Here is a 26,226-nt window from a genome sequence, read left to right on the forward strand (position 1 = left end):
TCCTCAGATACAGCAGCAGTCTAGTCCATGTTCGTATGCAGCAAGACCTAGACGATATTCAGGCTTGGGCTGATAAGTGGCAAGTAACACTTGCACCACACAAGTACCAGGTAGTGATCATCTTCAACAAGAGAGAATCTAACCATCTCCCCTTGACATTCAATGGCATTACCATCACTGAATCCCCACTATCAACATCCTGGGGGGTTACCATTGACCAAACACTGACAGGGCCAGCCAAATAAATAATGTGGCTACAAGAGCAGGTCAGAGGCTTTGAATTCTGCAGTGAGTAACTCACATCCTGACTCCCCAAAGCCTGGCCACCATCTACAAGACACAAGTCAGCAGTGTGATGGAATACTCTCCACTTGCCTGGATGAGTGCATCTCCAGCAACACAAGAAGCTTGACACCATCCACGACAAAGCACCCCACTTGATTGGCACCCCATCCACCACCTTCAACATTTATTCCGCCACCGACACATAGTGGCAGCAGCGTGTAGCATCAACAAGATGCATTACAGCAACTCATCAAGGTTCCTTTGACGGCACCTTCCAAATCTGTGACCTCTACCACCTAGAAGGGCAAGGGCAGCAAATGCATGGGAACGCCACTACCTTCAAATTCCCATCCATGCCATGCAGTACCGAGTTGGAAGTATATCGCTGTTACTTCACTGCCGCTGGGTCAAAATCTTGGAACTCCCTCCCTCATAGCGCTGTGATGTCCTATATCACATGAACTTGAGCGCTTCAAGGCAGAAGCTCACCACCACCTTCTCAAGGGCAACTAGGGATGGGAAATAAATGCTGCAGTCCATGGCCAGCATTTATTGCCCATCCCTAGTTTCCCTTGTAAAGGTGGTGGTGAGCTGCCTTCTTGAACCATGCAGTCCATGTGGTGTATGTACACCCTCAGTGCTGTTAGGGATGGAGTTCCAGGATTTTGACCCAGTGACAATAAAGGAACTGCAACATATTTCCAAGTCAGGATGGTGAGTAACTTGCAGGGGAACTTCCAGGTGGTGGTCTTTGCTGTCATTGTCTTTCTGGATGGTAATGGTCATGAATTTGGAAGGTATTGTCTAAGAAGCCTTAGCAAATTCCTGCACTGCATCTTGTAGGTGGTACACACTGTTGCCGCTGTGTGTTGGCACTGAGGGGAGTGAATGTTTGTGGATGGGGTGCCAATCAAGCAGGCTGCTTTGTCCTGGATGGTGTCAAGCTTCTTGAGTGTTTCTGGAATTGCACTCATCCTGGCAATATATTCCATCACACTCCTGACTTGTGCCTTGTAGATGGTGGACAGGCTTTGGGTAGTCAGGAGGTGATTTAGGGAGGGAATTCCAGCTTTCCTACCTGGGAGCTGAACAGAGGCAGTTGGGAGCAGCATAAATAGAGACTGGGGATCGGAGCGCATTCTTTCCTACCTGGGAGCTGAAAAGAGGCAGTCGGAAGAACCAACTCAGCTGAAGAAACTGAGTAAAAAAAAAGACTGACATCACAGGAAACTAGTAAGTTGATTGGCTGGTAAGTGCTTGGTGTAAGGGACAGTGTGTTAATTGCCAAGGTAGGGCACAGAAGTTAAGGTAGATCTATAAATAAAAACTAAAATAAAATAAAATACTTAAAATAATTAAAATACCTAAAACACATACCAGTGAAATTAAGAATTGTAGAACCTTTAGCTTCATTGTGGGTGGTACTAGCACTTAGTAAGCACATTAAATTGCAGTATACATAGTAATTGTTCTAAATTAATTAAGAAAGTGATTAAATTAAATAACAAATGTAACAATGGCAGGTCAGGTGTCATTCTGCAACTGTGGAATGTGGGAACTTTTGAACGTCAAGGCGATCTATGACAAATGCATCTGCAGGAAGTGTAAGCAGCTAGAGGAATTCCAGATCAGGATTACTGATCTAGAAGCCAAACTGCAGACACTGCGCAACATAAGGGAGGGGGAGAAATACCTGGACACTTTGTTCCCGAGGACAGTCACACCTCTTGGAATAGGGTCATGTTTTGGACAGCGATGAGGGACAGGAGGATGTGATCGTCAATGAGGTAGATAAAGGGACCAAGCACAGAGTGGAGGAGCTACAGACTTTGCAACTGTCAAACAGGTGTGAGGTGCTCAAAACTTGCGTGGACGAAGATGTGACCTTCAGGGTGGACGAGCAGACGGGCCATGGCAATGTGGTACAGAAAGCCGCTCAAGCACAGGGAGCAAACAGGAATAGAGTGGGAGTATGGGCCAGTATAGTGAGGGGGATTGACACTGTTCCCTGCAACAAAGAGTGAGAGTACAGACGGCTGTGTTGCCTGTCCAGTGCCAGGGTTCAGAACATTTGCTCAGGACTAGAGAGGAACTTGGAGTGGGAGGGGGATGATCCAGTTGTCGTGGTCCATGTAGGTACCAACGACATAGGCAGAACTAGGAAAGAGATTCTGCATAGTCAGTATGAGGAGCTAGGCGCCAATCTAAAAAGCAGAACCTCAAAGGTAATAATCCCTGGATTATTACCTGAGCCACATGCAAATTGGTACTGGGCAAATAAAATGAGAGATGAATGCATGGCTCAAAGACTAGTATTGGAGAAGTGCGTTCCAGTTCATGGGGCACTGGCATCAGTAGTGAGGAAAGTGGGGGTGGTACCACTGGGATGGTCTACACCTGAACTGTGCTGGGACCAGTGTCCTAGTGAGCTGCATAGCTAGGGAGGTAGAGAGGGCTTTAAACTTAATTGGGGGGGGGGGTGGTGTGAGGGATTGAGCTTTGGTGGATGTTGCAAATCAAAACAGGACAGTAAAATAGTAATATGGAAAATGAGGGTCACAGAACAACAGGGAGGGAAAAAGAAAAAAACCTAAGAATTCACCAACAGTCACAAGACTAGATATTAAAAAGATAACAAAGAGGCAAAACTAAAGGTTCCGTATCTGAATGCATGTAGCATTCATAACAAAGTAAATGAATTGATAGCACGCATTGAAGTAAATAAATATAATCTGATAGTCATTAGAGAGTCGTGGTTGCAGGATGACAAGGATTGGGTCCTGAATATTGAGGGGCATACGACTTTCAAGAAGAATAGGAAGCTAGGTAAAGGTGGCGGGGTAGCACTGTTAATCAAAGATGGCATGGGTGCAATATCTAGAGGCAACCTTGGTTCAGGAGATCAGGATGTAGAATCGGTTTGGGTGGAGATGAGGAATAGTAAGGGAAAGAAATCACTAGTGTGAGTGTCTACAGGCCCCTTAACAGTAACCACAATGTAGGACAAAGTATACAAGAAAAAATATTGGGCGTTTGTGATAAAGGGACAGCAATAATCATGGGTGATTTTAGTCTACATATAAACTGGAAAAAATTCAGATTGGCAGAAGTATCCTGGATAAGGAGTTCATAGTATGTTTTCAAGATAGTTCCTTAGAACAGTAGGTTCAGAGAACAGTTTATATTAGACTTGGTACTGTGTAATGTGTCAGGGTAATTAATGACCTCAGCGTAAAGGCAACCCTAAGTAGCAGCGATCACAATACAACTGAATTTTACATCCAATTTGAGAGAGACAAGAGTGGGTCTAAGACTAGTATTTTAAACTTAAATAAAAGGGCACAAGGGCTGTGCTAGCTGAAGTAAACTGGGATACCAGGCTAGAAGATAGATCAATAGAGAAATCATGGGAGACATTTAAGGGGGTATTTCAAAATATTCAGAGTAAATATATTCCAACGATAAAGGGGAAGACCCACCATCCTTGGTTAATTAAAATATTTAAGGAAAGCATCAAACTTAAGGAAAAGCACATTGCTGTGGAAAGATGAGTGGGAGGTCAGATAGTTAGTCAGAATGTAAAGAATGACAAAGAATGAATAAAAGGTTAACCAGGAGAAGGAAATTCGACTATGAGAGGAAGCTAGCTAGAAATGTAAAAACGGATAGCAAGAGCTTCTTCAGGTAGTTAAAAAGGAAAAGAATAACTAGAGTGTTGATCCTCTACAGAGTGAGAATGGCGAGTTAATAGCAGATAATAAGGAAATGGTGGATTAAATGAGCAAATATTTTGTTTCTGCCTTTACTACAGAGAATACCAAAACATTCCAGTAATAGCTGTAAATCAAGAGGTGGAAGGGAGAGGGGAACTTCGTGAAATTACATTCACCAAGGAAGCCTTACTGAGCAAACTGTTGGAGCTGCGGGCTGACAAGTCTCCAGGTCCCGATGGACTTCATCCTTGGATCTTAAAAGAGGTGGCTAATGAGGTAGTAGATGCATTGGTGTTAATTTTCCAAAATTCGCTAGATTCTGGAAAGGTTCCACCAGACTGGGAAGTAACAAATAAAACCCCTCTATTCAAGTAGGGAGGGAGGCAGAAAACAGGAAACTATAGGCCAGTGAGCCTGACACCCGTCATGTGGAAGATGCTAGAATCGATCATTAAAGAGTTTAGAGCTGGACACTTAAAAAACTCAAGGTAATTGGTAACAGTCAGCACGTTGTTTTGTGAAAGTTTAACCAATTTATTGGAGGTTTTTGAAGGAGTAGCTTGTGCTGTGGATAAAGGGGGGCCTGCAGACATACTGCACTTAGATTTCCAGAAGGCATTTGATAAGGTGCCATATCAAAGGTTATTGCAAAAAAAAAATCATGCTGTTGGGGGTAACATATTAGCATGGATAGAAGATTGTTTTCTGACAGCCAAAGAGTATACGTAAATGGGTCTTTGTCCGATTGGCAGGATGTAATGAATGGAGCCCACAGGGGTCAGTTCAGGGGCCTCAACTTTTTACAATTTATATCAATGACTTAGATGAGGGCAGTGAAAGCATGGTAGCTAAATTTGCAGATGACATAAAGATAGATCAGAAAGTATGTCGTGAAGATAGGTTGAGTGAGTGGACATAAATATGTCAAATGGAGTATAACATGGGAAAATGTGAAGTTGTTCGTTTTGGCAGGGAGAATAAAAAAAAGCAGAATATTACTTAAATGGAAAATGACTGCAGGTTCCAAGGTGCAGAAGGATCTAGTTCTAGTGCACAAGTGACAAAAAGCTAGTATACGGTACAGCAAGTAATTAAGGCGGCTAATGGAATGCTATCCGTTATTACGAGGGATTGAACATAAAAGTAAGGATGTTATGCTTCGGTTATACAGGGCATTGGTGAGACTACATTTCAAATGCTGTGTGCAGTTTTGGTCTCCTTATTTAAAGGAGGATGTAAATATGTTAGAGGTTTACAAGATTGATACATGGAAGGAGCGGGTTATCTTAAGAGGAAAAGTTGGACAGACTGGGCTTGTTTCCACTGTAGTTTAGAAGAGTGAGGGGTGACTTGATTGAAGTATATAAGATCCTGAACAGTCTTGACAAGGTGGACGTGAAAATTATGATTCTTCTTGTGGGCGAGCCCAGAGCTAGGGTGCATTGTTTTAAAATTAGGGGTTGACCTTTAGGTATGGAGATGAGGAGAATTTTTTTTCTTTCAGGAGGTTGTGGGCCTTCGGAACGGTCTTCCTCAGAAGGCAGATCATTAAATGTTTTTAAGACGGAGATAGATAGATTCTTGTTAGACAGGGGGATCAAAGGTTATCGGGGGGAGATAGGAGTATGGAATTAAAAATACAAACAGATCAGCCATGATCTAATTGAATGGCGGAGCAGGCTCGAGGGGCCGAAAGGTCTACTCCTGCTCCTATTTCGTATCTTCAGAAGACACTCGCTGCAAGGTTCCTAGCCTCTGACCCGCTCTTGTAGTCACAGTATTTATATGGCTAGTCCAGTTCAATTTCTGGTCAATGATAACCTCCAGAATATTGAAAGCAGGGGATTCAGTGACGGTAATGCCATTGACCGTCAATGGCTGATGTTTAGATTCTCTGTTGTTGGAAATGGTCGTTGCCTGGCACTTGTGACACGAATGTTACTTGCCACTTGTCAGCCCAAGCCTGGACATTGTCCAGGTCTTGCTCCAGGTCTAAACTAGTTGAGTCTTTCATAACCAATTCTGTACATAGCACCTTTAGAATAATTCTGCAGTTATACTTGGGTGGGATATTCAGCCAAATCTGTACACAGTAAATTAGGTTTGTAGGTATACATTATTTCACAAGTTACTTACCTCTCCAAACTGAAAGGCAGACACAATCATGAGCACTAATCCTCCAAAACAGAGGTAAAGGCCATATTGATGAGACAGACAGGTGTAGGTTTGCCTCTGAACCAACTTCAGCAATGAATTGAGGACCATGGCCAACCTGACATACTTCTGGTGCACACATGCAACCAGGGTCACAAACTCATTTACAGCAAGGGCAGATCACTGTAGAGATAAAAGAATACAAAAGCTCTAATATACCCTTAAAATAGTCTACAGAGTTATTACAACATAATGAAGCACCTCCAACACTGTGGCATGTGCTTAAGTTTGGCAACCATTCATACTAGGTCAGCTTCCATGCCAAATGCATGCCTTCATTTATTTAGTAAATGGAACATAAAAGCACGTCCAGCATGAAAACTGCAGGTGAAAAAACATTAAAATCACATTTCCCAACAGACAAGAAGCATTTATACAAAATTGAATAAAAAGTGTTGACATTTCTAAAAATCAAAATGAAATATAACAAATGAAGTATTTGTGTATGTGTAACTTAGCAATCTAAATATAATGCACAATTAAAAAGAACAAGTTTTCTTGTTGCTGCATGTACTTTCAAATATTCACCGTGTTAGTCAGGCCTTTTCTCTTTTGCCAATTCTTGATCAATCAAGCTACATTTTAAAGTAATAACTGGGTTGCACTTTGCTAATGCCACTCAGTGGGAGCCAGAACTGTACTGCTGAAAATAGCTAATTTAAGCCATTTCCGCTAAGAATTACACCAATATTAAGCTGCATTAGTGTCAACCTCAGAATAGAGTGTAGTGGGGTGGCTGAGTACATCCAAAACATAAAAACAAGCTGTGTAGAAAAATACAGACAAATATAATCAAATAATCTACCTTGTTAATGTATTAGTTTTTTAATGCAAAGACACTTCATGGGCAAATCAATCCACAATGTTGGGTGTTCCTCAACTGCAACCATACTCTAAAAGTTTCCTGACACAGCAACTGAACACACCCCAATCTATGCATTTTGATCTTAAGACACAAATTCCACCTTAGCAGAAAATATCATGCAATATAATGTACACACTCCACTTGTAAAATAGCAACATTGTCCAAATTGCTACAGCTAATATTGGAAATGTGCTAACTTTTGAAACATTGTTACAAGAGGTGCAAGTTACTGATTGGCTTCATTGTATTTGAAAGAAAGCTCGGAGATAAGATTATTCGCCACATCAAAGCACACTGTAACATGGCTGTCATCTTTACTGTTCCATCATCCAACTGCACTTGGATCCCTACTTAGCTTTCTATTAACCCTGCTCAGCAAGTTATGCTAAACATTCAATCAATCAAGCTGACTGGTTCTGTTTTCACTGAAAATTGATCAAATTACAGATTGCTATCCCACAATCACTGGTACAAAGAGTTCTCAAAAAATCTTGTAACCCCATTTAATAAAACGAATTTGATTTATGCAGCCATCATAAACCAGTGCCTTTTTTCATATTTTATCCTCTTTATACTGAAGATCAGTCTTCATGCTCTTCTCAGTATCCTTTCCAACTTATCAATTCATCTCCCCCACCCCTTCCATAATTTACCGAGACCCCCCTCCCGCGAGCCCTGCCGTTCCTCCTCCTCCCCCACTACTCCCCCATTGCCCCCTCCAAGACCCCACCACTGCCTCCCCCACCATTGTCCCCTCCCCCAAGACCCCACCACTGCCCCCCACCATTGTCCCCTCCCCCAAGACCCCACCACTGCCCCCCACCATTGTCCCCTCCCCCAAGACCCCACCACTGCCCCCCACCATTGTCCCCTCCCCCAAGACCCCACCACTGCCCCCCCACCATTGTTCCCTCCTCCAAGACCCCACCACTGCCCCCCCACCATTGTTCCCTCCTCCAAGACCGCACCACTGCCCCCCCCAAGACCCCACCACTGTCCTCTCCCCCAAGACCCCACCACTGCCCCCCCACCATTGTTCCCTCCCCCAAGACCCCACCACTGCCCCCCCACCAATGTCCCCTCCCCTGACCCCACCACTGTCCCCCCACCTTTGTCCCCTCCCCCAAGACCCCACCACTGCCCCCCCACCTTTGTCCCCTCCCCCAAGACCCCACCACTGCCCCCCCACCTTTGTCCCCTCCCCCAAGACCCCACCACTGCCCCCACACCTTTGTCCCCTCCCCCGAGACACCACCACTGCCCCCCCACCTTTGTCCCCTCCCCCGAGACACCACCACTGCCCCCCACCATTGTCCCCTCCCCAAGACCCCACCACTGCCCCCCACCATTGTCCCCTCCCCAAGACCCCACCACTGCCCCAAGACCCCACCACTACCCCAAGACCCCACCACTGCCCCCCCACCTTTGTCCCCTCCCCCGAGACACCACCACTGCCCCCCACCATTGTCCCCTCCCCAAGACTCCACCACTGCCCCCCACCATTGTCCCCTCCCCAAGACCCCACCACTGACCCCCACCATTGTCCCCTCCCCAAGACCCCACCACTGCCCCCCACCATTGTCCCCTCCCCAAGACCCCACCACTGCCCCAAGACCCCACCACTACCCCAAGACCCCACCACTGCCCCAAGACCCCACCACTACCCCAAGACCCCACCACTGCCCCCCCACCATTGTCCCCTCCCCCAAGACCCCACCACTGCCCCAAGACCCCACCACTGCCCCCCCACCATTGTCCCCTCCCCCAAGACCCCACCACTGCCCCCCCACCATTGTCCCCTCCCCTAAGACCCCACCACTGCCCCCCCACCATTGTCCCCTCCCCTAAGACCCCACCACTGCCCCCCACCATTGTCCCCTCCCCTAAGACCCCACCACTGCCCCCCCACCATTGTCCCCTCCCCTAAGACCCCACCACTGCCCCCCACCATTGTCCCCTCCCCTAAGACCCCACCATTGTCCCCTCCCCCACCATTGTCCCCTCCCCTAAGACCCCACCATTGTCCCCTCCCCTAAGACCCCACCATTGTCCCCTCCCCTAAGACCCCACCATTGTCCCCTCCCCCACCATTGTCCCCTCCCCCAAGACCCCCACCCCCGGCCATTTCTTCCACTAGTTCCCCTAGGCCGAGGCGGGACCATACCGATGTTATGATATAAACACAATGGTTGTTTTGTGAAGACCTGCCTCAGACGGTTGATCGCCGGGGGACGAGGGCCCGCGCGCCGCATTCGGTCACCGCCAGAATTCCAAACCGGCCGCCGGCTGCCGCAAGGCACATGACCGGGCCGCAAACCCACCCCGACAAGGCGCATGCGCCGTGACCGGCAGACGAACACGTCCGTAAAAGCGCATGCGCCATAACCAACACAGACACACACACACACACACACACACACACGCGCGCATACCCCTGGGAAAGCGCATGCGCTGCATATTCGACTGTGCATCTTGGCAGGTGTGGGTGGGCTTCATTGTTTAGGTCTACCTGGCTGAGGCAGGTGGCTGGCTAAGTTAAGTACATATTTACAGAGATGGCAAAACACCGACCTGTATTTTATATTGTGCTTTCAATGAAATAAAACTTCACAAGGCATTTTGCAGGAGTTATATGGAATGCTATCCTCTATTACTAGAGGGACTGAACATAAAAGTAAGGATAAAAATAAAAATACCTGGAAAAACTCAACAGGTCTGGCAGCATCTGCGGAAAGGAACACGGCTAACGTTTCCAGTCTGTATGACTCTTCAACAGAACTAAGTAAAAATAAAAATATTTGCTTTTATAAAAGTAAGGATGTTTTGCTTCAGTTATACAGGGCATTGGTGAGACCGCACCTCGAATACTGTGCGCAGTTTTGGTCTCCTTAATTAAGGAAGATGTAAATGCATTGGAGGGGGTTCAAAGGAGGTTTACTAGATTGACACCTGGAATGAGCAGGTTGTTTTATGAGGAAAGGCTGGACAGGCTGGGCTTGTTCACACTGGAGTTCAGAAGAGTGAGGGATGATTTGATTGAAGTGTACAAGCTGCTGAATGGCCTTGACAAGGTGGACATGGAAAGGATGTTTCCCCTTGTGGGTGAGACCACAATTAAAATTAGGGGTTGCCCTTTTAAGACAGAGATGAGGAGAAATATTTTCTGTCAGAGGGTTGTGTGACTTTGGAATTCTCTGCCTCAGAACGTGGTGGAGGTGGGGTCAGTGAATATTTTTAAGGTGGAGGTTGATAGATCAGACAAGGGAATCAAAGGTTATTGGGGTTAGATGGGAATGTGAAAATCAAAAACACAAGAAGATCAGCCATGACCTTATTGAATGGTGGAGCAGGCTCAAGGGGCCTATTTCTTATGTTCTTATGATATAAAGCAAAACAAGACACCAAGACACCTAAGCCGATGACCAAAAGCGTGGTCAAAGAGAGGCTTTAAGGAGCATCTTGCCGAAGGAGAAAAGAGAGGTGGACAGGTGTAAAGAGCAAATTCCAGAGTTTAGGGCTTAGACACTTGAAGGCACGGCCACTAATGGTGGAACAATTAAAATCGGAGTTGATCAAAAGGTCAGAACTGGAAGAGCACAGACATCTCAGGGGATTGTCAGGCTCTACAGAGCACTTTCTCTTACAGAAAAAGAAAGGGGCTGAGGCCATTGTGGAATTTGAAAACAAGGATGAGGAGTTTAAATTCATAGCATTGCTTGACCAGGAACTAAAGTAGCACAAATTGCACCTGAATTTCCTATGTTTGAACTGTCATGAGGCCACACCCCTTCAATTTTGAAGAATGATTTTTCAACTTTCAACTAATTGGAAATCTTGCAATTTTAAATGAGAGAGCAAACTACTTAAAAATGCAGGGCCACCTTCCAAGGTGAAGGTGAAAAAACAAACATGATAAACTCAGGGGAGTGTGAAGAGATGGCATTTCCTATAATTTGGAGACCCGTGTTACTACCTAAGGGAGAGACATTAAAATGCAAAGTACTGGCGATTGAAAAAATGACTGCCACGCATAGACCCACTCAAAATCCCTTGGAAATACACAGGCCAGGCTGCAGCCACTGCAGAGAAATCGCAAGTAACACAGGTAGTGTCAAGTAAGCATTCAGCAGAGGATACAGGTTGAAAAGCTGCACTCTCTACCTCTCTCTCATTTGGAACAAGTGTATCACCCGGTTTGAGATGTCAACTATCAGAAACTTACCAGCGAACTGAGATCTTGTAATAATTGGAACATCTTCTACATCTGACCACATCAATGAAACCAGCTAATCCAAATCATAGAAACATAGAAACTAAGAGCAGGAGTAGACCATGTGGCCCTTCGAGCCTGCTCCGCCATTCATTATGATCATGGCTGATCATCCAATCCAATAGCCTGCTCCCACTTTCTCGCCATATCCTTTGATCCCTTTCGCTCCAAGAGCTATATCTAATTCCTTGAAATCATACAATGTTTTGACCTCAACTACTTTCTTGGTACCGGGTTCCACAGGGTCACCACTCTCTGGGTGAAGAAATTTCTTCTCATCTCAGTCCTAAATGATCTACCCCGTATCTTCAGACTGTGACCCCTGGTTCTGGACTCCCCCACCATCGGGAACATGCTTCCTGCATCTACCCTGTCTAGTCCTGTTAGAATTTTATAGGTTTCTATGAGATCCCCCCTCATTCTTCTGAACTCCAGCAAATATAATCCTAACCAACTCAATCTCCTTATATGTCAGTCCCGCCATCCCAGGAATCAGTCTGGTAAGCCTTTGCTGCACTCCCTCTATAGCAAGAACATCCTTCCTCAGATAAGGAGACCAAAACTGCACACAATATTCCAGGTGTGGTCTCACTAAGGCCCTGTATAATTGCAGCAAGACATCTCTGCTTCTGTACTCGAATCCTCTCGCTATGAAGGCCAACATACCATTTGCCTTCTTTACCACCTGCTGCACCAGCATGCTTACCTTCAGCAACTGGTGTACGAGGCACATTCCCCTCTCTCAATTTATAGCCATTCAGATAATAATCTGCCTTCCTGTTTTTGCTACCAAAGTGGATAACATCATTTATCCACATTATACTGCATCTGCCATGCATTTGCCCCCTCACTCAGCTTGTCCAAATCACACTGAAGCATCTCTGCATCCTCCTCACAGCTCACCCTCCCACCCAGCTTTGTGTCTTCTGCAAGTTTGGAGATATTACATTTAGTTCCCTCAACTAAATCATTAATATATATTGTGAATAGCTGGGGTCCCAGCACCGATCCCTGAGGTACCCCACTAGTCACTGCCCGCCATTCGGAAAAAGACCCGTTTATTCCTACTCTTTGTTTCCTGTCTGCCAACCAGTTTTCTGTCCATCTCAATACACTACCCCCAATCCCATGCGCTTTAATTTTACATGCTAATCTCTTTTGTGGGACTTTGTTGAAAGCCTTCTGAAAGTCCAAATAAACCACATCCACTGACTCTCCCTCATCAACTCTACTAGTTACATTCTCGAAAAATTCCAGTAGATTTGTCAAGCATGATTTCCCTTTCGTAAATCCATGCTGACTCTGTCCGATTCTGCCACTGTTTTCCAAGTGCTCAGCTATTAAATCTTTTATAATGGACTCTAGAATTTTCCCACTACCGGCGTCAGGCTGATTGGTCTAAAGTTCCCTGTTTTCTCTCTGCCTCCCTTTTTAAATAGTGGGGTTACATTAGCTACCCTCCAATCTGTAGGAACAGTTCCAGAGTCTATCAGCCACAACGTTTAACAATCTACTCCTCAAAAACAATCAAAGGACACTTAACTGTATATTCTTTCAACTTTTTTTATTGGTCTCTAACTAGCCTTATCTCTGATGGGTGTGTGGGGGCACAAATGACTGCATGAGTCCCAAATGCTTGGCGTCGCATTTTTATTATTTTTTCCTCAGGTTTAGTGATAATAAATTTGCTCTTTCTTCAATTCAAGAAACTTTACATACAAACATACGAATTAGGAGCAGGGTTCGGCCACTTGGTCCCTTGAGCCTGCTTTGCCATTCAAAAGATTGTGGCTGACCTGAATGTAACCTTACCCCTCATTCCTGCCTACCCCTGATAACCTTTCACCCCCTTGTTAATCAAGAATCTGCCTTAAAAATATTCAAAGACTCTGCTTCCACCACCTTTTGAGGAAGAGAGTTCCAAAAACTCACTACCCTCTGAGAGAAAAAAATTCTATCCATCTGTCTTTAATAAGGGACCCCTTATTTTTAAACAGTTACCCCAGCTCTAGATTCTCCTACAAGAGGAGACATCCTCCCCAAATCCACTCTGTCAAGACACCTCAGGATCTTAAAGGTTTCGATCAGGTCGCCTCTTACACTTCTAAATACGAGTGGATACAAGTCTAACCTGTCCAGCCTTTCCTCATAAGACAACCTGCCCATTCCAGGTATCAGTCAAGTAAACCTTCTCTGAACTGCTTCTAATGCATTTACATCTTTCTTTAAATAAGGAGACCAGTGCTGTACACAATACTCCAGATGTGGTCTCACCAATGCCCTGTACAACTGAAGCATAACCTCTCTACTTTTGTAATCAATTCCCCTCACAATAAATTATAACATCCTATTAGCTTTCCTAATGACCTGCTGTACCTGCATACTAACCTTTTATGATTCATGCACTAGGTTTGATTGGTTCTTTATTGTTCACTGCATAGTTAAATACATTTGGATTTGGAACAGACATATCCTTGTGAAAAAGATACTTAAACCTTCGTTGTGACCAGCCACGGAGGTTGAATAGAGGAGAGCCAATTCACTCCTCCTCACCTGGTCATAACAGATCAAATAACAACCTATTCTAAGGCTTTTGTCAAAATGTTAGAAATATCTGCTATCTTAACCTAAATCTTTACAAGACAAAAGTAAATGTGTCAATCATTGACTTGACATTGTTGTAAGTTCCATCATATCACTCACTTCCATGTCTTAACACAATACCAACTTTAAATCACTCAGTCTTTATCACAAATTGAATCACAAACTCAGCAGTTATGCTAAGTCCACTTCAGACTTTCCAGAAAATTTCTCACACAGTATGAAAACTTTGGAAAAGGAATTACATTTTCCCACCAACTCACTGCCATAAATTTTCCATTAAAATACCTTTACATTTTGCTAATACAATGTTGGCGTAAAATATGAAACAACATCTACTCACAAGTAACTTGTTCATAGCCAGAAACCACTTGGATCTGGACCTCATCCAAACATGGGCGCAAAAGCTGACCGCCAAGGAAGCGGTGAGAGTAGGTGTCCTTAATATTAAGGCATCTTTCAACCCCAAGAGTGCGGCACCAGTGAGGTTAGCAAAACTGGAGTCAAGTGCAGTCATTGTAGTTATGTCAGCAAACACAGAACTTAGATTCCACAAACTAAGATCATGCAAAATGAAATGAAACAAAAGACCAATTCATCTGTTTGTAATTGAATAAAAATTGTTACAATAAATGTCTTAAAATGCAAAATCTTGTGTCATCCTTTCAGCTTTCAATTAGAAGTTCGAATTTCTTAGTTATCAGTCTCTACTACGATTGTAACAAGTGTTAATTGTATATTAATTGTATTTAATTTTGTGCAGGTGATGGGCATTAAATGGTGATTCGTTTGTGCTACTACAAATAGGAGTAGCTTGGCCTAAATAGCCAAGTGGTTATGGTACTGGGTTTGTAACCCTAAGATCAAGAGTTCAAATCTCACAATGGTAAAATCATGAAACAATGTAATTTCATCTGAAAAAACAGATGGAAATGTGTTTGTACTTGAAAGAGTTACAGAGATTATCAAGAGTTCAAATCTCACAGTGGCAAACAATGTAACTTCATCTGAAACAGATGGAAACAGGTTTGTACTCGAAAGAGTTACGGTGAACATGGTGATATTTTAGCCTGCGGCCATACTAGTCTGAGAACACCCAATCTCATCTGATCTCAGAAGCTAAGCAGACTCAGGCCTGGTTAGTACTTGGATGGGAGACTGCCTGGGAATACCAGGTGCAGTAGGCCATGCTTGGCCTAAATAGCCAAGTGGTTATGGTACTGGGTTTGTAAGCCCAAGATCAAGAGTTCAAATCTCACAATAGCAAACTATGAAACAATGTAACTTCATCTGAAACAGATGGAAATGGGTTTGTACTCAAAAGAGTTACATCCTTCTCACTAGTTGGTGGTCTATAGACTACACCAAGCAATGTATTTAAAAGATTATCAAGAGTTCAAAATTTAAAAGATTTAAAAGATTATCAAGAGTTCAAATCTCGCAATGGCAAAACTATGAAACAATGTAACTTCATCTGAAACAGATGGAAACGGGTTTGTACTCGAAAGAGTTACAAATAGGAGTAGCTTGGCCTAAATGGCCAAGTGGTTATGGTACTGGGTTTGTAACCACAAGATCAAGAGTTTAAATCTCACAATGGCAAACTATGAAACAATGTAACTCCCCAATCTGAATGCAGCAACCCTTGTATATTATTAGCTTGGCCTAAATAGCCAAGTGGTTATGGTACTGGGTTTGTAACCACAAGATCAGGAGTTCAAATCTCACAATGGCAAACTATGAAACAATGTAACTTCATCTGAAACAGATGGAAACGGGTTTGTACTCGAAAGAGTTACAAATAGGAACAGCTTGGCCTAAATAGCCAAGTGGTTATGGTACTGGGTTTGTAACCCTAAGATCAAGAGTTCAAATCTCACAATGGTAAAATCATGAAACAATGTAATTTCATCTGAAAAAACAGATGGAAATGTGTTTGTACTTGAAAGAGTTACAGAGATTATCAAGAGTTCAAATCTCACAATGGCAAACAATGTAACTTCATCTGAAACAGATGGAAACAGGTTTGTACTCGAAAGAGTTACGGTGAACATGGTGATATTTTAGCCTGCGGCCATACTAGTCTGAGAACACCCAATCTCATCTGATCTCAGAAGCTAAGCAGACTCAGGCCTGGTTAGTACTTGGATGGGAGACTGCCTGGGAATACCAGGTGCAGTAGGCCATGCTTGGCCTAAATAGCCAAGTGGTTATGGTACTGGGTTTGTAACCCCAAGATCAAGAGTTCAAAGCCTGGCCAATAACAGGTCCAGGCAGCGGGCGATCGACGGGGGAGTCCCGCCCGATTGTTTGTCCCTCTTCCGCGGCTACGTTCGCTGCCGGATGTCCCTGGAGAAGGAGCACGCGGTGTCTGCTGGCACTCTCGAGGCCTTCCGTGCTCGGTGGGCACCGCGGGGACTGGGGTGTTTTGTTGACCCCTTTAATCACATTTTGATTTAAAGTTTGTAAGTTTCCTTTAAACTTTGTTCTTGGTTTTACAGCTGACCTGAATTAGGGGCTGTGCCTGATTTATCCCAATTTTGTTGATTTGGTTTTCATTTAAAAGATTATCAAGAGTTCAAATCTCACAATGGCAAACTATGAAACAATGTAACTTCATCTGAAACAGATGGAAACGTGTTTGTACTCGAAAGAGTTACAAATAGGAACAGACGCGGTGTCTGCCAGCACTCGCGAGGCCTTCCGTGCCCAGTGGGCACCGCGGGGACTGGGGTGTTTTATCAACCCCTTTAATCGCATTTTGGTTTAAAGTTGTAAGTTTCCTTTAAACTTTGTTCTTGGTTTTACAGCTGACCTGAATTAGGGGCTGTGCCTGATTTATCCCAATTTTGTTAATTTGGTTTAATTGTTTTGACTCTATAAGAGTTACAAATAGGAACAGACTGAAACTCTGCTTGTTAGTTTAGGAGGTGCATGTTTGAAATGTGTATTTCTGTAAATAAAAACTTAGAAAAGTGTGCCAAAGATTGGTTTCAGTTCTATCCTACACCATGTTTTTGCAGAAATGTCAAATTTCATGATTAATATGTTTTGGGAATTGGATTCTTAAATGTAAGATAAATGGGGGAAACTGAGGAAACTGGTAGACACTCCTAAGATATTTATCATTCAAAGGATGGCCTGTGTTTACTTAAAAAGGTTAGAGTTAGAGATGTGAAAACAGTAAAGAATAGGCAATACATGAATTATTCTTAGACTCCTTGGTTCCTTCATGAAGCTAAAATTGTAGTTGTCCCATTAAAGGTATAAATTATTCATGTAATTTCGCCAGATCATGGAAGGGTTGAAGAGCAACTAGCAAACAAGGAAAGCTGTTAAAGTATCCATATACTTTTCAAAGATCAAAGAACATGTTTTGGAAAGTAAAGAAGATTAGTTTAAATCTCTATCTGGGCTATCTCATGTCATGTTGGCATGGGGATAGGTTACATGGAATGATCCTTTTGTTTTAGGGTTTATAGAGGCAGAGGTCTACACAGAAAAAGGCCCTTTGGCCCATCAAGTCTGCACTGGTCAAACAAGTACCTAACCTAATCCTATTTTCCAGCACTAGGCCCATAGCCTTGTACACCATGGCATCACAAGTGCACACCCAAATACTTCTTAAATGTTATGAGGGTTTCTGTCTCTATCACCCTTTCAGGCAGTGAGTTCCAGATTCCCACCACCCTCTGGGTGAAAAAATTCTTCCTCACATCCCCTCTAAACCTCCTGCCCCTTACCTTAAATCTATGCCCCCTGGTTATTGATCCCTCCACCAAGGGGAAAAGTTCCTTTCTGTCTACCTTATCCTCATAATTTTATACACTTCAATCACGCCCCTATGTGTTTTCTGACAGGCACAGGCTGGCTTACATCTGGAGCTGGAACTGCTTGGAAGTTGTCAGAGAGAAAAAGCTGTAGATCACTAAGCAAGCAGGTAGTGAAGTTCAGGCTTGAACCATGGTGTCCACAGTGATGCGGTTCTTAAAGATAGATGGAGGGTCATCTAGCTGGAGCTAGAGAAAAAGGCCCAAAAAAAATCTCATATCTCAAAGAATAGCAGGAAGACTGAGGAGAATCAAAGTGAATTTCTAAGAGCTCTGGCACACCTTGATTTGGTCCCAGGAGAAGGAACCCTCAAGATCTTGAAAAGTATAGGGAAATACTTGGGTTGAAATAAAAAGAGAAAAGGGAATGACCCATTGAGATTTTTGGCTTTAAATAATAAGCGTTTACAAAATATAGTGTTAAGTTGGTAGTATTTACTTTGTTTAATTCTTGCAGAAATTTCCTTTCTAAAGTTAATGATCTCCCTCAAGATTAAAACAACCTGGCTTTCTAGAATTTAACAGGCGGCACATAGTGAAAACTAGCTGCTTTCCTTCAAATACTATAGTGGCCTCTTTAACATTCACCTGAACGAGGAGACAAGTCCTTGGTATAATTTCTCATCCAAAGAACTGCGAACTAACATCTGAGAATCATAGGAACATAAGAGCAGGAGACTATCCAGCCCCTCAAACCTGTTCCAGCATTCAATAAAACCTCAGCTGATCCGTATCCTAACTCCATCCACCTGCCTTGGCTCTATAACCCTTAATATCCTTGTCCTTGAAAAATCTATGAAACTCAAATGTAAAATTATTAATTGTGCTAACATCTACTGCTCATTGTAGGAGAGAGTTCCTCACTTCTACCACCCTTTATCTCACAGAACTTTTTTTATCTTAACTCTACATGGTTCCTGAGGTCTGCCCATGGTGAATACTTTTTTCTTATTCATTCAAGGATGTGGGCTTCACTGGCTAGGCCAGCATTTATTGCCCAGCCCTAATTGCCCTTGAGAAGGTGGTGGTGAGCTGCCTTCTTGAACTGCTGCAGTCCATACTAGGTGAGATGGCATGGTAAGTGTAAAGGCAAAGGGTGATGGGTGTGGGGCATAGGCTGGCATGAGTTGGCACTGAGTTGGCATAGGGGCTATAAAGGGCCAAGGGTGTGGGTGGAGGGACATGGGTTGGCATGGAAGGTTTGAGGGGCCATGAGTGTTGAGTACAGCGATAGGTTGGCATGGAGGGTATGAGGCACCATGGGTACCTTTGACATAGTAAATCATCCCAAAATGTATCCCAGGAGTGTTATCAAACAAAATGATGTCAACACGACCCCAATATCCATGTGTGGCCCGATATGGGTGGAGCCAGCACCATGCAAACTCCAACCAGCTTTAGATGGTGGAGTGACCAAAGGGGAATGTAATAGGCACCTTCCACTTACTGGCTGTGGTGAGAGTTCCTCCAGTCCCTCAAATCCAACTTGGCCATTGCTGTCTCGACTTCACTTGAGAGATTAGAATCTAAGCTCCTTTGGGCCAGGGGCTAGTGGGATTGCCAAAAAAGCAGCAGCTGAGAGGAGGTGGGTTTCTCTGGTAGACTCAGTTTCAGATCAATGCCTACTGACACAAAGCAAAGGGTACAGGTCCTGTTTACTCATCATCCACTGTACTCGCTGACTTACAATGGTTCCAATCTTGCAAATTCTGAAATTGAGAATTCTCATCTTTGTTCTCAAATCTGACCATGAACTCCCCCCTCCCTCTCTCTGGAATGTCCTTCAGTCCTACAACTCTCTGAGATCTCCACACTCTTCCGATTCTACTCTTTTGTGAATCCTCAATTTTCATTGCTCCAACATTGATAGCTGTGCTTTTAGCTTTCTGGGCCCTAAGCTCTGGAATTCCCTTCTTAAACCTCCCCACTTCTCTTAACTCTTAAAACATTTTTTAAAATCCAGCTCTATGACCATTTGTCCCAATATCTACTAATGTGGCTCATTGTCAAATGTTTGATAACACTCTTTAGAAGTACCTATGGATGTTTTGCAATGTTAGAAGTGCTATATAAATGCAAACTGTTATAAAAATAAGTCCTCAAAATCAACATACCTCTCAGTGACACTACCAGGCACCCCAACGGGAAAGGATCCAACCCTAAGAATCATTTCACCATCATAGACCCCTCAGTCTTCTTTCCAGTGTGAGGAATCCCAATTCTGTAAACCTATCCTTATGCATTTTGTTCCCCAGAGCCCAATCATTACTGTAGCTGGTCTCCACGTCTTTTCCAGCTCAGCTGCATTCTTTCAGTGATGTGTGTTCCAGGATTGAACAGAATGTTCCAATTGGACCTTGATCAACTCTCTATACTGCAGCAAAGCTGCTTATGTTCAGATGCACATCGTTCCTCACCATATGTAATCTAACATCCCATTTGCTTTTCTTTGCCATCAGCCAGATACAGTGTTGGGTTTGATATGGTAATTTCTTGCCTCCTTTTCCCAGGTGTGCTGGGTTGCCTGGGCATGACAGAAGTGTAAAGTCCTGTCCAGATGCACACTCTGAACCCATTCAATTTTCCAATATTTGCTGTACTCAGACCACCCAAAGCACCCGGGCACGGACTCAGGAGTATTTCCCCTGATGGGTCGAAGGATCTATCCACAATGAGCTTCAGATCCCTTTCCTGATTGCCACTAGATTTTCATGAGGCAGTTTATCAGAAGTTTTACTAAAATCCAATAACAACAACTAGGTGCTCGATTCGATACGTATTCAGTTATTTTATCGGAAAATTCTAAGTTTGAAATTCCTTCACCTTTCTGCAATGTTTCTTACCAATTAGCAACTCCTTAGATGTTCAAACAGACTGTCTCTGACAAGAATTTTCCCAGCAACTGCTGTGAGACCAACTGAACAATAGTTCCCTTGCCTCTCCCACCAATTCCCTTTTACATAAGGATAATTATATTTACCATTCTACTGTCCTTCAGCATCACTTCCTTTTTGAAAGTTCTTCAATGTACTCCTTCCACTGGTTTTGCCAGTGCATCATTGAATCCCATATGGATCTTATTCAATTATCCAGTTGCCAATTCTGAGAAAAGGTGGAGCAAATTGTTACAAGTTCAAAGTTTGGCATGTCACGGTTACCCCGAGGAATGATGGCCTTTGAATAATGCTGGGCCTGTCTCAGGGTACAGGATGTACTAATCTGTTTACATCTCTCAGTTGTGGGTGGCCAGTGAGGACGGTCATCTTACTTCTCAGTGTCTCATCTGACACTAACATAGATCGTTTGTTCAGAGCAAAGGCTTTTAAACTGGCTGGACATGGCAATGCAGTTATAAGGAGAGGGGGAGAGGAGGATTCCAGGCTTAGTGGCCACCATTACATCACCGTAAGCATGTGGAAGGCTCTGTCAGACTAATGCAGGAGCAACATCAGGGAGTTTCCCCTCCTGAGTTCTAACATTGTCACTGGACTTCATGTTAAACCCCCAAAAATTGTAAGCGAGCAGAATTAAAACAGATAAACTGACAAAAATGCAATTCAAATGCTAATGGAATGTTAGCCTTTATCTCAACTACTGATGGTTGGTGATGAGGAAAGAGACATTGGGCGGAATTTTCCACGCCCGCTGGTGTTGGCCGAGTTCAGCGGTGTGACCGGACAATATGGCGAGAAGGCCCCAAAAATTGATTTCACAACATTGCAAAACCAGTTTACAATTGTACACTCAGCCCGTCAACGGCAGGGCTGTGTTTCCCACCATCGGGTGTCGGGAACATCATTGCAATACACCTGCATATCATTATAAGGCCAGCCCACCGTAAATATCATCCCCCTCCCCCACAGCTACATCGTCTGAGCACATCAGCGTGATTGCATGCTGACTAGTTTCACAACTGAACATAAGCGACGTGCACCCGGTGAGCTACACTTCACTCGGGATTTCGAGGTTTGTTTGTCTACCTTGCTTCGGGCAGCACTCACAGTCTCAGCACCAGGATTCACAAACAGCACCACGTCACTGTTAGGGAGGCCCCCGGGCAGGTCTCTACCTACCAGACCAGCTGTAAGGCGGGGGTGGCTTTTCAGTGGCAGCAAGGCTATGGCTTGCTTCAGGAAGGGAAAAAAGTGGCCTCAGGCAAGGGAAGAGGCTGCAGGGTGAGGGCCGTACTGGGGGAAGGGGGGTATGCCAGGGTGTGTGCAGGGGCACATGTTGATCTGTGCAAGTGGCCTCAAGGTGGTGAGGGCTGAGGAGGCAGTCTCCAGAGGAGATGAAGCCAGGTAGAGATGTGAGGGTGAGTGTGAGAGAGTGAGTGGTGATGTCCCTTGAGCTGGCAGTGAGTGAGATGCCAGTGAATGTGTGATGGGCTTGTGAGTGGGTGAGTTTAGAGTGATGAGATGGTTGCCTTACCCTGGTGGCACGGATGAGATCATTCATCCTCTTTCTGCACAGGATGGCTGACTTCTGTGCAGCATTGGCACTGACCACCTCTGCCACCGCCTACCCAGCTGGAGTGCTGACACTGATGGGCCTCCTGCAGCAGGGGGGCTCCAACAGTGTTCAGAAGACGTCCCAGGGATGCGTCACTGAATCAGGGAGCTGCACTCTTCTTGGGCTTTGGGACCGTTTTCACTGGTGCCCTCCTGGGCTGGAAGCACTGAAAGGTGTGCCTGCAGCTACAGATTGAATATGGCACCCGGCGTGAGGAAGTGGCGAGGTGATGGTGTGGTGGATGAATGAGAGCCTGCCCACCATTGAATCGGCGTCTTTCCCGGGAATGCATAATTAATGTGGCAGGACTGGGACAATACAGCGCCAGAAGCCACCATTGCAACTGGCAGATAAAATGTCATTTTTTCCGCCTGCTACCGCACTTAGTGCAAATCTGGGAAAATCCCACCCATTTACTTGTTGAACTTTAGCAAAGCTTTTGACGAATGGATGGAATACAAAGAGGTGAAAGTGAATTTACTGCTGTACAGAACCGTGGTTAGACCCTGTTTGGAGCAAATGCATTCAGCTCCAGGCACTGCCTTGATGGGTTGGGTGGGGTGTGTGTGTGGGGGCGGTGGCAGTTGTAGAGGGGGGCGTTGTAGGGGGAGTGTTGGGGGAGTGGGGGGTGCTTTGGGGGATTGGTTGGGTGTTGATGGAGGTAGGGGTGGGTGGGGGAGTTGGGGGTATGTGGGGGTGTTGGGGTGGTGGGGATGTGTTGGGGGTCTATGTGAGGTGTTTGGGAGGGGTAGGTGGCGGGTTTTGAGAGGGGTAAGTGAGGGGGGTTGGGAGGGGTAGGTTGGGGGTTGGGGGGGTTGGAGGGGTAGGTGAGGGAGTGTTCGGAGGGTAGGTGGGAGAAGAAGGGGGGAGTGGGAGGGGGTGGGGGTGGGGGAGGTGTGGGGGGAGTGGGGGGTGGGTGAAGTGTGGGGGGTGCAGGGGCAACAACAAAACAAAGTTGGGATGATTTGGGTTGGCAGCTTGTGTTAGAACTTTGTTGAAAACTGAAATTTTTTGCTGCTTAGAGCAGTTCTGGATGTCTATGCTATCCCTTGTCCCAAAAAGCAACAGATTTTATTCTACATTTCACCGTCCTGGTTTTGTTCAGCGTTAAAGGTTGCTTCAGGGCTGACAAAGAGGGCATACATGTCGCTGTGACATTTTGAAACGTAATTCATTGTGCACCATTAGCAGATTTGCTATCAGTGTGGGAATGTTATTTATTGTCCAACAATAACAACAACATAACATTTAGACAGCGCCCTTCATGTCGCAAAGGAACTTTGCAATGTGCTTCACACAGAAAGAAACTGGAACAACAGGAGTCAGAGGAACTGAGGGCATTGGCCAAACTTGTGCCGAAAAAGAACGAATTTTCAGAATGTTTTTTAACAAGCAGGGAAGAAAGGAGGGGAGGAGGGAGGGCTGATAAAGACTTGCATTTCTAGAGCGCCTTTCATGACCTCAGGACATTCCAAAGCAATTCATAGGCAATTGAACATGTAATCACGGTTGTAATGTAAGAAAGATAGCAACCAATTAGCACACAGCAAGCTCCCACAAACAGCAATGTAATAATGGCCAGACACTCTGTTTTTTAGTGAAGTTGGCTGAGGAGAATTATTGACCAGGACATTGAGGAGGCCTCCTCCCAGCAGCAGGAGATGTCATCATCTCAAATTTCCCCAGCTCCAGAGTGTTTGAGCTGGAGTGTGAGTTGGAGAGGGGAGGACAGTTTCTAAACAGTTTGCTCCGTTTAGCTGAGAGGACCACAGTTTACCATCTGACCTTAAAGTTGGCATCTCCAACAATCTGAAAAAGATAATGGATGGAATTTTATGACCCCGTTGTGGTGGGGGTGGGGCCATAAAATGGTATGAGCCATTCAAAAGTCTGCTGATTTCACTGGGACCGTAAAATCCCACTGGTGTAAAATTCCACCCAATAATTTGCTTCAGGATGTAAACGTGGTTTGGCTTGTTGCCCTTTAGTTGTTTTGCCTTCTGGCTCGATGAGGTTTCTCTTACCCTATGAGTGACCAATTGGAGATAGTCAGTATTCAGTTTTTCCAGAAACTATTTATTTAGAACTAATTACCATAAGACCATAAGACATAGAAGCAGAAATTAGGCCATTCGGCCCATCGACTCTGCTCCGCCATTCAATCATGGCTGATAAGATTCTCAACCCCATTCTCCCGCCTTCTCTCCATAACCTTTGATCCCCTTACCAATCAAGAACCTATCTATCTCGGTCTTAAATACATTCAGTGACCTGGCCTCCACAGCCTTCTGTGGCAATGAATTCCATAGACTCACCACTGTCTGGCTAAAGAAGTTTCTCCTCTTCTCTGTTCTAAAAGGTCTTCCCTTTACTCTGAAGCTGTGCCCTCGGGTCCTAGTCTCTCCTACTAATGGAAACATCTTCCCCATGTCCACTCTATCCAGGCCTTTCAGTATTCTGTAAGTTTCAGTCAGATCCCCCCTCATCCTTCTAAACTCCATCGAGTATAGACCCAGAGTCCTCAAACATTCCTCATATGTTAAGCCTTTCATTCCTGGGATCATTCTCACAAACCTCCTCTGGACCCTCTCCAGGGCCAGCATATCCTTCCTGAGATACGGGGCTCAAAATTGCTCACAATATTCTAAATGTGGTCTGACCAGAGCCTTATAATGACTCAGCAGCACATCCCTGCTTTTATATTCTAGTTCTCTTGAAATAAATGCCAACATTGCATTTGCCTTCCTAACTACCGACACAACCTGCAAGTTAACCTTAAGAGAATCCTGGACTAGGACTCCCAAGTCCCTTTGCACTCCAGATTTCTGAATTCTCTCCCCATTTAGAAAATCGTCTATGCCTCTGTTCTTCCTACCAAAGTGCATGACCTCACACTTGCCCACGTTGTATTCATCTGCCAGTTCTTTGCCCATTCTCCTAACCTGTCCAAATCCTTCTGCAGCCTCCTCGCCTCCTCAATACTACCTGTCCCTCCACCTATCTTTGTATCATCTGCAAACTTAGCCAGGATGCCCTCAGTTCCTTCATCTAGATCATTAATGTATAAAGTGAAAAGTTGTGGTCCCAACACTGACCCCTGCGGAACTCCACTAGTCACCGGCCGCCATCCTGAGAAGGACCTCCTTATCCCCACTCTCTGCCTCCTGCCAGACAGCCAATCTTCTATCCATGCTAGTACCTTGCCTCTAACACCATGGGCTCTTATCTTACTGAGCAGCCTCCTGTGCGGCATCTTGTCAAAGGCCTTCTGGAAGTCCAAGTAGATAACATGCATTGGCTCTCCTTTGTCTAACCTACTCGTTACTTCCTCCAAGAATTCTAACAGATTTGTCAGGCATGACCTCCCCTTGATGAAACCATGCTGACTTTGCCCTATTTTACGATGCACTTCCAAGTATTCTGAAATCTCATCCTTAATAATGGACTCTAAAATCTTACCAACGACCGAGGTCAGGCTAATCGGCCTGTAATTTCCCGTCTTTTGCCTCACTCCCTTCTTAAACAGGGGGTTTACATTAGCGATTTTCCAGTCCTCTGGGACCATCCCTGACTCCAGTGATTCCTGAAAGATCACCACTAACGCCTCCACTATCTCTTCAACCATCTCCTTCAGAACTCTGGTGTGTAATCCATCTAGTCCAGGTGATTTATCCACCTTCAGTTTTCCTAGCAGCTTCTCCTTGGTAATGGCCACCATACTCACCTCTGCCCCCCCGACTCTCTTGAACTTTGGGGATGTTACTCGTGTCTTCCACTGTGAAGATTGACGCAAAGTACCTATTTAGTTCCTCCGCCATTTCTTTGCTCCTCACTACTACTTCTCCAGTGTCATTTTCCAGCGGCCCAATGTCCATTTTTCCCTCTCTTTTACCCTTCATATATCTAAAAAAACCTCTTGCAATCTTCTTTTATATTACT

The 26,226-nt window shown here is 44.7% G+C and overlaps 1 protein-coding gene and 2 non-coding genes across 6 annotated transcripts in view; 2 read left to right on the forward strand and 1 right to left on the reverse strand.

Moving 5' to 3' along the window:
* Nucleotides 1-9,393, reverse strand: part of gnptab (N-acetylglucosamine-1-phosphate transferase subunits alpha and beta) — an 82,229-nt gene extending 72,836 nt beyond the window's left edge. For 3 of the 4 annotated variants that reach the window (XM_041216033.1, XM_041216031.1, XM_041216029.1), the window contains exons 1-2: nucleotides 9,286-9,393; nucleotides 6,135-6,335 (exon numbers count right to left, since the gene is read on the reverse strand). In XM_041216033.1, coding sequence (XP_041071967.1) covers nucleotides 6,135-6,263 — 129 coding nt within the window. In that variant the 5' untranslated portion in view covers nucleotides 6,264-6,335; nucleotides 9,286-9,393. Of the gene's footprint in view, nucleotides 1-6,134; nucleotides 6,336-9,241 lie in introns of all 4 variants that reach the window. The other variant, XM_041216030.1, reaches the window with a different exon arrangement.
* A 5,623-nt stretch (nucleotides 9,394-15,016) lies between these two features.
* LOC121293445 lies at nucleotides 15,017-15,135 on the forward strand. Its single transcript, XR_005946525.1, has one exon. It is a non-coding gene; the product is annotated as a 5S ribosomal RNA (ribosomal RNA).
* An 879-nt stretch (nucleotides 15,136-16,014) lies between these two features.
* On the forward strand, nucleotides 16,015-16,133 carry LOC121293456. Its single transcript, XR_005946534.1, has one exon. It is a non-coding gene; the product is annotated as a 5S ribosomal RNA (ribosomal RNA).
* The last annotated feature ends 10,093 nt before the right edge of the window (nucleotides 16,134-26,226 follow it).

The sequence above is a fragment of the Carcharodon carcharias genome, chromosome 21, assembly GCF_017639515.1.
Source record: "Carcharodon carcharias isolate sCarCar2 chromosome 21, sCarCar2.pri, whole genome shotgun sequence".
NCBI lineage: Eukaryota > Metazoa > Chordata > Chondrichthyes > Lamniformes > Lamnidae > Carcharodon > Carcharodon carcharias.